General features: G+C 38.1%; 2 protein-coding genes across 4 annotated transcripts in view; one reads left to right on the top strand and one right to left on the bottom strand.

The window, feature by feature from the left end:
* The window catches only part of LOC147282817 (anaphase-promoting complex subunit 6-like), an 80572-nt gene that overhangs the window by 55072 nt on the left and 11979 nt on the right, over positions 1 to 13521 (top strand). The window lies entirely within an intron of this gene.
* LOC147282819 (uncharacterized) lies at positions 2361 to 11728 on the bottom strand. Its single transcript, XM_086248281.1, has 6 exons — positions 7579 to 11728; positions 6774 to 7236; positions 4588 to 5683; positions 4055 to 4486; positions 3070 to 3930; positions 2361 to 2948 (listed from the first exon to the last, which is right to left on the bottom strand). The coding sequence occupies exons 1-6, from the start codon at positions 11726 to 11728 to the stop codon at positions 2361 to 2363; spliced, it is 7590 nt and encodes a 2529-aa protein (XP_086104407.1).

The following is a 13521-nucleotide window of genomic DNA, read 5'->3' as shown; positions in this document are numbered from 1 at the left end:
TGTGTTGTGCCCCTCGTCGAAGTGGTGGCTGGTTGGCGAAGGGGGGCTGGTCTGGGGGGGTTGGCACCGGCTCGCCAGTGGTCTTGAGTCGTCGAGAAGGTGGCCGGAGCTGGCCGCGCCGGTGAGAGAAAAGAAGGGGAGAGTGGGCTCGGGGAAGAGAGGGAGAAAGAGAGTGAGTGAGGTGCGGGGAGAGAAGAAAAAATATAAGGGAGGGGAGAGAAGTTTGTAGAAAATTCTTGAGAGAGAGAGAAATCCCCTTTTAAAAAAATCTGATTTTGGATTTTTAAATCCAATTTGTCAATTTTATGAAATTGTCCCTCGCTTCAAACGCCCATATCTCTCAAACCGTAACTCGAATCGACGCGTGCTACGTGTCTATGAAATCGTGGGCTCGAAACCTATCAAACGGACCCAACGTCAAAATCGAAACCTATCAAACGGACCCAACGTCAACTTTGGGTCAAGCCCAAATTAAAACAAAACTTAATAAAAATTTAAATCAAAACCCTTTTTATTTTCCAAATAAATCTTAAAATCTCTAAAATACAATTCAACAGCCTTTAAAAAAAACCTCTTAAAAACATAGTTAAATAAAAATTTAAATTTCTAGTGGAATTTGGTTCGAGTCGTTACAATATTAGGCAAATTGTAAATGTATTAGTACAAATACGATAAAGTAATAACATAAGAAAATAGGTTTTCGAAGTCTTAAAATGATATAACGTACCAAAAATTCCGAACTCTGGAAATGAGTACACAACCATTGCCACTAATCAAGCCGAGATGCGAGCTTCGAAAGAGGGGCGGCCAATGCCTCATCTACCGACCCAAATATGTTATATTCTCTGTGCAGCTCGTGCTTCCATTGTGTGTAAACTTTTTTCAATAACTTCTCAACATATTCAGCTATATCCGGATCCTCCATCTGGATGTCATAGTTTACCTGAAAAGAATAAAGGCTTTTTTATATTTTACCCATCTGAATTTTGAGGTCGATCTCATTTCACCACCTAAAAAAAAAAATTATGTCAGTTTACCACCTAAATTAAAAATTTGTTGCAATGTACCACCTCTGTCTCATTTTGTCTAAATTTTTAGTTAAAAATAAGGATGTTTTGATCTTTTTTAAGTTCCTATTGTTAGAATAAAAATGGTTTTTCTACATTTTACCCGCTTTGACATAATAGAAACTAACTTGAAAAGACCAAAACACATTTTTTTTCAACAAAAGTTTAGAGAAAATGAGCTAGAGGTGGTACATTGCAACAAATTTTTAATTCAGATGGTAAACTGACACAATTTTTTTTAGGTGGTGAAGTGAGATCGACTGCAAAGTTCAGGTGAGTAAAGTGTAATAAAGCCAAGAATAAATATTAAATTGTTATGAATAATCAAATTCATCATTTTGTATTAATCGAAGTATACTCATTGAGATGGAGCCGATGATGCTCCTCTTGATGGCTTCATTAACCTTTTCCCAACTAGGGAAAAGTATAGGGCAATCGGCACGGATAATCGCCTCAACTAAGGAAGCAAAAGTACTATGGACCTCCTTTATTATTGTTAACCAATTAATAATAAAGGAAAAATTTGAGGGAAAGGACTCTAACTTGTGTGTCGGAGTGAGATCAGGACTCTTCCTTCAAAAATACATCCGTCAGGACTATTATTTCACTTAAGCGTCAAATAAGGCTATTCTGTCAAATCCGTTAACATTTTCCGTTAAAAATATGAAAATATTATTTTTTCACTATTAAAATATTTATAAAAATTAAAAAAATAACACTAAATAAGAAAATTAATAAAAAATAAAAAAAACTAAAAGAAGAAAAAATAGAAACAAATTAAAGAAGAAGAAATATTTTAATTGTTAACGGAAAAAATAATTATAAATATTTTTTATGTTTTTTCTTCTTTGAGATATCTCCTGTTAGTAAGGCAAAAAACCACCTCCACCTGATGTCTGCATGTGAGAATTTGACTATATTCCGACCTTGATGTCTGCAGTTTACACTTTACGTACACACTCAAGTGTTAAGATACTTATCCACAATAAAATTAAACCATATATTTCAATGGAGGGGAAAAGAAAAAATTGGAAGAACACGTCACTATTATGCAAGAACCTAGCTAGCTTCCATCTTGGATGGTATGGTACTATCATAAATCAGAACATCAAGATACAAAAAGCAGGTTGAAATAAAATAGAAAATGAAAATTGACCTTGGGTTTGTATGAAAAATCAAGATGAGCTGGGTTCTCCTAGCTCCATCTGAGAATATAGATCCCAAATCTGGTATTTGAAGCATTGCATAACATTTATATAAAGTCCCGAGGCATTGTATGGCTGCAGTCATGCATTACAGAATTTCCTCAATTGTTTGTATGTTTCTGTATACTCCAATAGAACTATGATTACAGATATAGTATTCGCAGCTTCTCCACAATTTTTGATACTTTCTTACTGACGGTGACACATCTGCAGCAGTGACATTTTGGCTCCAAGGAGTACTATTTGATTGAAGGCCCTTACCCTTAATCTCATGCTCGAACACAAGCTGGATAGCAAACTCCTTTGTCAAGAAATTATGTTCCCTATCCGATGATGAAACGTGTAATTCTTCCCCACCCTCCAATTCATCGTTTCCAAACTGCCAATGGCTAATCCATAGCATATCTTCCTTCTTTTTTGGCAGACCTATTGTGACTGGGTGATAGTTCAACTTAACACCCTTGGTCTCAATACTGACACAAAGAAACTGTGTACCACCAATTCTATTTTGGCGTTGTGCATATACAACACAAGCATTTAAGCCTCGGATCTTGAGGTTAGGATGTGAAGGTAAAATAATAGACAACACGGAGTTACCCATGCTCCTGTAGCTGTACCAATCTGGGATCTTGTTCCCATGAAGAAAAATGCTAAATATGCCACATTCATACACTCCCTGCAGTTTCATGCGCCACATCATATATCAAACAATTACAAACTAATAATTCATACATAATTAACAACTATTCATGAGAGAGAGAGAGAGAGAGAGAGAGAGAGAGAGAGAGAGAGAGAACCTGGAGGGGACCCTTGCTGGTTGTATCTGTCAAGTAGTTGATCATTTTGACCTCAGTGTAGCTTTCTATGGATTCCAAATTGAACAGGCCGAGATCTTTGATCATTTCAATGTCAACACTTCTCAAAGGTTTTATACTGAACAATCTTTGAACTTCAACTAATTTCTCGCACTTCCACAAATTTGATGCCAATGATCCGAACATGTATGGCAAATTTGTTACTGTTTTCAATGATGTACAAAACCATGCTTGCAAGCTCTCTAAACTTTGTGGCAGCTCAGGAATCCTACTGATGTTTGTGCAGCGTTCTAACAGAAGAGTCTCAAGCCTATTAAGACCGTTCATGTTTTCTGGTAGGCTCAGAATTGGGTTTCCACTTAAATTCAGATACTTCAACGAGGATAGGATACTAAGATCACTGGGAATCTCTGACAAATTGCAGTCAGCCAGACTTAAGCTTCCTAAAAAATGTGGTAAATTTGCCAATGGAAAGCTGGTTAATTCTAGATTATTTCTTGGAGATACCCACAAGAAGATTGATTGGCGCCATGATTTTGCTGCAGATAGAAGACTAAGTTTCTTCATATAGGCAGGAAGAACAAGCTTTGAACAACCAGAAAGAATAAGTTTTTGCAGAGATCTCAGCAAACTAATTCTTCTTGGAAGCTTTGTAAGATTTTTGCAGTCTTTTAGATTCAAGAAAACAAGTTTCTCCAATTCTCCAATGGATTCATCAACCTCTACCAAATTCATGCAACCTTTAAGAATTAATCTCTCAAGGTTAGGGAGTCCTGACAAGTCAGGAGTTGTTACAAGGCCATGTGAATGACTGAGATTAAAGATTTTCAGTCTTGGAAGAAACTGTCGCAAAGAGAAGAGTTAGTTTCTACGAATATATAATTATGATCTCTAAATGTGTGTGTGTGTGTGTGTGAGAGAGAGAGAGAGAGAGAGAGAGAGAGAGAGAGAGAGAGAAGTGCCATACCCTGGATCCCTTCCAAACATGTTGCAGGTTGCTATTCCTCAAGTCAAGAGCAACAAGATTTTCCAAATAAAAATTGGGTGGTATTGATTTTAAAGGGAATCGTCGCCAAGACAAGAATGTTAAACTTTTTGGAAAATCTCCATAGTCTCCATTGATTTTTACATTATTGAGCAGGAGAATTTCAAGATTGTGCATCCTTCTAAATGCCTCTGTTTGAAAATCTACCTCATTTGAAGCAGGACCTGAATTTGTTGAGGAAACGTTAATTGATTTCCAGGAGAAGAAACCAAGCCGACGTCGTCTTGAACAGTTTTCATCATATTCTTCAACATGGCACCGTTTTTTGTTACTTATACTAGATATTGACTTGATAGACTCATCTTCCATCAACATAGGAAGGTTGAGCATGAGGCCCTTAATAGTTTTTGTACCCTGTCAGCAAACGAAAACATTGGCCATTGGGTTACTAACATATATGATGCATATGCACATAAATACAATACATACACACAAATTAAGAGCATGTTTCTTACTGTTAATCTTCTCAAAATATTAGAGGCATCTTTATGATGCCACACTCTACTACGCTCTCCTGGGTCGTCAGGTGATTCTTCGCGAATAATTCTTCTTCCCATGTCTCTAAGTAACTGATGCACAATCAATCTGTTTTCTCCATTAATTTTCACTAGACATCTATCAACTAGATTTTCAATTCCAATCCTCGTTGAAAAATCTAAGCCGTCCAGTACTGAAATTGTATATTCCTTCTTCTTTCCTATGAAGAAACAGGCTATATGAAGGAATACATTTTTGTCATGGTCATCAAGTAGAGAATCAAAGCTTATTCTAAGTTTTTTTTGAATTTCTCCAACAGGGATCAGATCTAACTTATGTAATTCACTTTGCCATAGATCTATGCTTTTTTTAGCAGATAGAGAAGATCCCAGAATTTCAAGAGCTAATGGAAGTCCTCCACAGTGTTGTACTATAGATCTTGAAAGCTCCATGTAACCGTCGATAGGATGGGCTTGTCCAAAGGCATGCCGACTGAAAAGCACAAGTGATTCATGCTCTTCCAATTCTCTAACCTGAAACATTGTACAAACTTCACGAGCCTTTAACAACTGTTCACGTCTAGTTGTTACAATAATCTTACTTCCAGGATAAAACCATTCTCGCATTCCAAGAATTGCATCGAATTGGTTCAAGTGGTCCACATCATCAAGAACAATAAGAACTCTTTTGCAACATACAGCACCCTTGATCTTGCTTATTCCTTCATCTATGGTGTATATTTTCTTTGCTTTCCCCTTTTGGATATCTGAAAGAAGTTTTCTTTGCAAACTAACCAATGAAGTTTCTCTAACATTTGCAAGAAAGCTGCTGCCTTGAAATCTATGGAAGTTTTGGTTACACTTAAAAGCAACTTTGGCAATGGTGGTCTTGCCAATTCCCCCCATCCCGCATATTACAGCTACACCAACATTGTTTGATCCATCTCTCAACCACATGTTTATGCCATGCACACGATCATCTATTCCAATCACAAAGGGAGCAACTTTGATTGCTTTGTGGTTGAGTTTATTTCCGATCTCTTCAACAATATCTTGGATAAACTGTGTCTCATACCTATAAATTATTGATATCGAAATAAATGAAGCACAAAATTAAAATACCCAAAAAAAGAAAAATATAAAGCACGATAAGGCTGAAATGAATGATCATAATCCTCATACGTACTAAAGCAAATGAATTATAGGATCATGTTTGGTATATCGTATTAGACTCTGGATAGGAATAAATAGTCTATGTCAGTTGTTTGGTGTCAACTTGTATTATTTAATTACCTGATTATGTAAACCGGATTGGGCTTTTAATAGTACTCTCCTTACCTGACTAACTAATACAACCCACACACCTGAGATTAGATAATACACGCTTAATTATAAAAAAATTGGAAAAACAAAAACACGCTGAAAACCAACAAACGCTCTTTTCATCTTCTTCTCCCTAGGGTTCTTCTCTGCTATCTTCTCCACAGGTTATTCTCTTCACTCTTCTCCAGGTATTCATCTCTCACTCTCTCTCTCTCATACTCTCTCCAATATGCTTCTTCTTGCTTCTTCTATGTTCTTTTCTCTTCATCTTCTCTTTCTTTATATATTTTCTCTTTTATGCATAGTGTTTGATTATTTATTCTTACCCTTTCTTTTAGATTTATTCAATAGATCATTTTATTACATTTTTTTGGGAATTAAATTATGATTTTTTTCTTCAAAGTTTTGCTTGGGCGGTGTTTTTCTTTAATTTCCACTAAGTTATTAAAGAATTTAAAAAAATAGTCTGATTAATTCGCTGCTATCCGGCAGAGCACCAAACACAGTATAACTTAGTCAGACTGTTTATCCGTAACAATACCAAAGGCCTGATAATATTTTAGATAAACAGTCAGTACTTTCTGAAACAAATTAATACTATCCGATAGAAATTAATCAGTACAGTCCGACATAACAAACGAGCCCTAAGAGTATTATATAAGATATGAATATATAGATGAATGTTCTAGATAAAGTGCTGCCAAGGTACATGAAATTAAACTATTGAAAGAAGATATATAGAACCAAAATCCAACAACTGCATAACAATCCACTAGCTGCCATCTACTTAATGAAATTGAAGTCAATGATAGAGTGAGAAGTTTTTGAGAAAATGAAATTACCCATCTCCTAAAACCATCCCGCCCAGATCTGCAACTTCTCTAAGAGCTCTTCTCCAGTCCTCCACCTTGTCCATCTCATCCTTAAAGCGGTCTTCATGTCTAGCAAAAGCTTCTGCAAAAGGCCCAGTCTGCTTCCGGAAATGGGATGGATCCACATCATAGAAAACCGGCATAACCATGTGCCCATCAGTTTTTCTGCGTTCCATAATCTTGGCAAGTTCGTCCAGACACGATCTGGAGGAAGCGTAGTCCTTGGAGAAGACAATTATGGACACTTGTGACTCTTGTATTGCTTTTTGTAGCTCTGCTGTGATATTTGTTCCTCTCTCGATTTCATCATCATCTCTAAATGTGTGGAATCCTGCTAGCTCCAAGGCTCTGTAGAGGTGATCGGTAAAACCCTTTCGTGTATCTTCGCCTCTAAAACTCAGGAATGTAGATTTTACTGAGACAATGTATATGCCTGGAATGTGACCAGGAATATAAGCATGATAATGGTGCTAGAATTTACAGAGAGAATTGCAGAGTGATGAGGGAAGGAAGAGAGAGTGAGATCACGATAAAGGCATGCTGTGCTACACAATGCACACACCAGCAAAGCCATATATTCCATTTGCAAATTCAGTTATACAAAACGACATAGCATTGATCCAATAAGACCGATGCCACACATGAGCCTATGAGCTCTTACAGCTAAGCAAACATCACCCTATGAGGCAATGCCACCTAAGCAATGACAAACTGAATTAACTAACTAAACAGACAAGCTTAGTTATCAGGCTTAAGCCTTAATCAACTCTAATACTCCCTTCTAAGGCTTTGACTGATAGCACTCCAAGTTGATTCCTCAATTCACAAAATCTTTCTCTAGGAAGAGCCTTGGTGAAAATGTCAGCCAATTGCTCCTCACTCTTGCAATACAGTAATTCAATTTGTCCTTCATTAATGGCATCTCGAATGAAATGATACTTCCTCTTAATATGCTTTGATCTCTGATGAAAAACAGGGTTCTTAGTCATAGCTATAGCAGATGTATTGTCACACATGAGTGGGGTTGCTTCCATTTGTTCCTCACCAAAATCATGTAGCACAAATCTCAACCATATGGCTTGAGTTGTTGCTTCTGCAGCACTGACATACTCAGCCTCTGCTGTTGATAGAGCTACACTGTGTTGCTTCACAGATGCCCAAGAGAAAGCTCCACTTCCAAATGAGAATGCATAACCTGAGGTAGACTTCATGTCATCCTCATCTCCTCCCCAATCACTGTCACAATACCCTATTAGGACTGCAGCAGTGTCTTTCTTGTATTGGATGCCAAAATCCAAAGTTCCCTGTATATATCTCAGCACCCTTTTTGCAGTACCAATGTGCTTCATTGATGCACAATGCATGAATCGAGCTAAGAGACTTGCAGCAAACATGATGTCTGGTCTTGTAGCTGTTAAATAAAGCAAACTTCCCACCATTTTCCTGTATTGTTCTTCATTAGCTGCCTTGCTTCCATCATCCTTCTTAAGCTTATCAGATGTTGCTAGGGGTGTAGAGACAGCCTTGCAATCTTTCAAACCAAACTTTTCTAATAAACTTTGAGCATACTTCTTTTGATGAATGAAGATGCTCCCTTCTAATTGGATTACACCAATTCCTAGAAAATGGTGTAGCAGTCCCAAATCAGTCATCTCATACCTATTCATCATTTCTGCCTTGAATTCTTCAAGCATGTTCATGCTACTACCAGTGTAGACTATATCATCTACATAGAGTGAGACAATGAGTGTTCCCTGGTTTTCTTTGTTCTTAACATAAAGGGTAGCTTCACTGGGACTCTTCTCGAATCCACACTGCATTAGGTATGTGTCAATGTTGCTGTACCAGGCCCTTGGTGCTTGCTTTAGACTATAGAGAGCCTTGTGCAGCCTATATACCTTGTCTTCCTGGCCTTTAACAGTGAAGCCATCAGGTTGATCTACATACACTTCCTCTTCTAGCTCTCCATTTAGAAAGGCAGATTTGACATCCAATTGATAAAGCTTCCAACCCTTTTGAGCTGATAAAGCAATTAAGGTCCTAATGGTGTCAAGCCTTGCCACAGGGGCAAATGTCTCATTGAAGTCAATCCCTGGTTTTTGTGTATAGCCTTTGGCTACTAACCTAGCCTTGTGCTTCTGTATTGATCCATCAAGGTTGAGTTTAGTCTTGAATATCCACTTTACACCAACAATTGGTTTGTTCCCTGGCCTATCAACCAGCTGCCAAGTTTGATTCTTCTCAATCATTTCAATTTCATTTTCCATAGCCTTCTGCCATGCCTTGTCTTTAGCTGCTTCAATATAGGTTTCTGGTTCCACAATGCTCATTTTACAGTGAGCAAATACCTCATCTAGGCTTTTCCATTTCTTTGGTGTTGAATCATAAGTGCTTGCAGGGTCAATTTCAGTTTCTGCAGCATGTGATGTAGGTGAGGGACTAGGACTTGAATTAGCAGTAGGAGTTGCAATTGGATTGAAGGGACTCTGTGAAGTTGGACTCAAGGCATCATGCTCAGATTCAGTTTCTGCAGTATGAGAGTCATCTTCATCACTCCAGGGTACAGATATGTATTCAGTGGACTTTGAATCCCAATTCCACATTGCAGACTCTTCAAAAATCACACTTCTCGAGACTATCACCTTATTGCTCTTGAGATCAAACACTCTATACCCTTTCTCTCTGGTTCCATATCCAACAAACACTCCTTTCTGACTTGTATCATCCAGCTTGTGTCTCAGTTGATTAGGAATATGTGTATAACACATTGAACCAAAGATTCTCAAATGCTTCACTCCTGGCTTCCTTCCACTGAAAACTTCAAATGGAGTTTGACCAGTCAAGGCTCGAGTAGGGCATCTATTTAAAAGGTACACAGCAGTGTTAACTGCTTCCCCCCAAAAATAAGTAGGTAGTTTCTTCTCTTGCAACATAACCCTTGCCATTTCCATGATTGTCCTATTCTTCCTCTCAGCCACTCCATTCTGCTGAGGGGAATAAGCAACAGTGAGTTGCTTTTCTATTCCCAAGTCTTCACAGAACTTCTCAAACTCCATTGAGGTATACTCACCCCCTCTGTCACTTCTAATTTTCTTTATTTTGTAACCACATTGAAGTTCCACCATTGCTTTAAACTTCCTGAATACAGTGAATGCATCTGACTTTTGTCTCAGAAAGTATACCCAGCACATTCTTGATTTGTCATCAATGAATGTGAGGAAATACTTGTTTCCTCCCAAGGTTTCTGACATTGGTCCACAGACATCTGTGTGAACCAATTCTAGCAAATCAGTAGCTCTAACAGTCTTCCCTTTATCAAATGCTTCCCTGTGACTTTTGCTCAATGCACATCCTTCACAGACATGCTCTCCTTTTGTGAGTTTTGGTAAGCCAATCACCATTGCTTTGTCCTGCAATTGCAGCATGCTTTCGAAATTCAAATGGCCAAGTCTCTTATGCCATTTCCAGTTGGAACCAGTCATTGTGGCCTTCTTTGCCATCATTGGACTTATGTCCTCGAGTACAAGTGGGAAGCACCTATTCCCTTTCATTTGAACTGCTACCACAGGAATTTTCATGCTCTTATCTTCATAAATTGTCACCATGTACTCACCAAATACAAGCCAGTAACCATGTTTCACCATTTGTCCAACACTGAGAAGATTTTCATCTAATCCTGGCACAATCATGACTTCTGTGATATACCTTGTTCCTCCCTTGGTTTGCACAGGCAAGACTCCCTTCCCAGTTGATTCAACAATGTCTCCAGTCCCCATTTTTATTTTGCATTTCATGCTTCTGTCAATATTGATCAGAAGTGACTCATGACTAGTCATATGGTTGCTGCAGCCACTATCAAGATACCAAACACCTTGCTCTTTCTCCACTGAGGCTTTGTGGCATGCATAGAACATTGTGGCATGTTCATGGACTTGATTTGCATAGTTAGCAATCTGTCCCTTCTTGTGTGGTTGGTGGCAATCCTTCATTACATGCCCAAACCTGTCACAGTTGTAGCATTTCACCTTTCCTTTGAACCAGCACTCTCCATAGTGAACCTTGTCACAAACTTTGCATTTTCCCTTCCCAGAGTCACCACTTGGTCTCAAATTTGATTGAACCTTGTTGTCCCATTTCTTTGGTTTTCCTTTCCAGCTTTTGAAATTTCTTTTTCCCCCATCATAGTTGTGAGGCTTTGATTGGTTGTTCTGTCCTTTGGAGCCAACATTCATACTAGCAAAGGCCCTTTCCACCTTCTCATTATCTTCCTCATGCCTGCTTAGCCTTAACTCATAACTTTTCAGAGAGGCAAACACTTCATTTACAGACACAGAATTCAAATCACTAGTTCTTTCGAGCACCACACACATAGGATCATAAACTTTAGTTACACTGATTAAGACCTTCTGCACCATTCTTTGTTGAGACAAGCATTCACCATATTTTTCCATTTGGTTAGTTAAATCAAAGAAACGAGTAGAATATTCAGACAATGCTTCACACTCCCTCATTCTCATGTATTCAAATTCTTTTCTCAGACTTTGCAATTTTACAGACCTGGATTGTTCATCACCATGGTATTCTGTTTGTAGAAGATCCCAAGCTCCTTTGGCAGTGTCTTGGTTGATAATCCGAGAGAAAATCTCTTTGGATACAGCTCCTTGAATGATGCCCAATGCCTTTGCATCTTTCATATTCTGCTCCTCCATGTAAGCTTCCAGTTCATCTTCCTCATCGATGCTGGAGTCTCCTTCCTTCTTAGCCTTCTCCTTCTTCTTCTTTGCTTCTGGGATTGTAATCCCTTTCTCTACTAGCTTCCAGATACCATGTGACTTGAAGATAGTCACCATGCGCACCTTCCAGAACTCATACTCAGTGCCATCGAAAATGGGAGCTCGTAGCTCACCACTCCCAGACCCAGCCATGCCTAGATCTAGATGGATTTGTTCCTCTGTTTTCACTCTAGCTCACACACACAGTACACTCCCAGCTTACAGAACCAACCTGGCTCTGATACCATGTAGATTTTACTGAGACAATGTATATGCCTGGAATGTGACCAGGAATATAAGCATGATAATGGTGCTAGAATTTACAGAGAGAATTGCAGAGTGATGAGGGAAGGAAGAGAGAGTGAGATCACGATAAAGGCATGCTGTGCTACACAATGCACACACCAGCAAAGCCATATATTCCATTTGCAAATTCAGTTATACAAAACGACATAGCATTGATCCAATAAGACCGATGCCACACATGAGCCTATGAGCTCTTACAGCTAAGCAAACATCACCCTATGAGGCAATGCCACCTAAGCAATGACAAACTGAATTAACTAACTAAACAGACAAGCTTAGTTATCAGGCTTAAGCCTTAATCAACTCTAATAAGGAATGCATGATAGGTACACCGGTACGAGTAGGAAGAACCACCCTCCGAGCTTATAGCAGCCAGATATTGAACAAAACTCTATCTGTAGCAATGAATGAATGGAGAACAAGGATTATATGCAATTTGTGAGAGGCACCGTACCAGTATTTTTTGCGTGCAAGTGAAGAACAGCATAAAGATAAGAAAAATAGATATGGATGGATGACCACAAATTCACAATGAGCAAAGTCAATGTCCACTGTCTCCATCAGCAACGGGCCTGGCATGTGCCTTCTGGGATTGCATGGACGGCATTACTCACATTCTATTGTCTTTAAAAAGAATTATATATACCCATCTAAGATGAATATTACACATGCACTTGCACGGATGATACTATATTGTATATAGGTACACTACTATATATCTTGTTCAATTTTGAGAGGAAAATATGAGTTTTATTAATGGATCGATCAAGTCCTCATACAAAATAGACTTCAGCCAAATTGGACTCGAGGCCGGCCTCATCTAACCAGAAATGAAAACCAAAGTTAGACAATGCAAATTTTACTAAACAATGGGCAGCATGGTATAGATCTCTTTGACAAAATTGACAACATGCATTATCAAATATCTGCAAATTTTGTATCTTAATTTATTATTAGAAGACCCTCCCATGCAAAATTTTGTCTGACTCCGTCCCTGCCCATCAATTAACCACCAAACATGCACTAATGAATATTCCACACTGAAATGGAAGCTTCCTCATTAAAATCAAAGTCAATATGATAGGGATCGAGGACGTACGGATATGTAGCTTCTCTGCATGTACAACATTCCAAATCTCAACCATCCAAAATAATCTAATGGTCTTCACCATTTTAAGCTATTTCAGAAAATCTTGATCCACCATAACAAAAACAAAATATAACACTGTAAATAAGACAACGCGCGAAATGCCTATTAATTGTTGAAAGCGCTCATTAACAACATGCAATAAGGTGTCCATTGTCATACACTATTATAAATCTTAGTCCCACAACGTGCACATATATAATAGGTTATTAAAAGCTTATAGAGCAACATAGAGCGCGTGTTGTGAATTTTTTTCGCATGACCACTTGTAACTGCTCGTTATCATTTTTTCTAGAAACAAATAAACAAATTTAATTTTAACGTTGGGTTAAATTTGGGGAGTAATAAGGTGTTTTGTGGTGTTCTAGGGTAAAGAGTCGCAAAATTGGACCAAATCATTGCACTTAATATGGGATGTGCCTAAACAAAAATATGAAAATAATTTTCTCATAACCATTGTCATGAGTTGAAAAACTTTGTTTTTAAGATTTGT

The sequence above is a fragment of the Dryas octopetala genome, chromosome 6, assembly GCF_963921425.1.
Source record: "Dryas octopetala chromosome 6, drDryOcto1.1, whole genome shotgun sequence".
NCBI lineage: Eukaryota > Viridiplantae > Streptophyta > Magnoliopsida > Rosales > Rosaceae > Dryas > Dryas octopetala.
The sequence above is the reverse complement of the archived record's forward strand: the minus strand, read 5'-3'. Positions and strand labels throughout refer to the sequence as shown.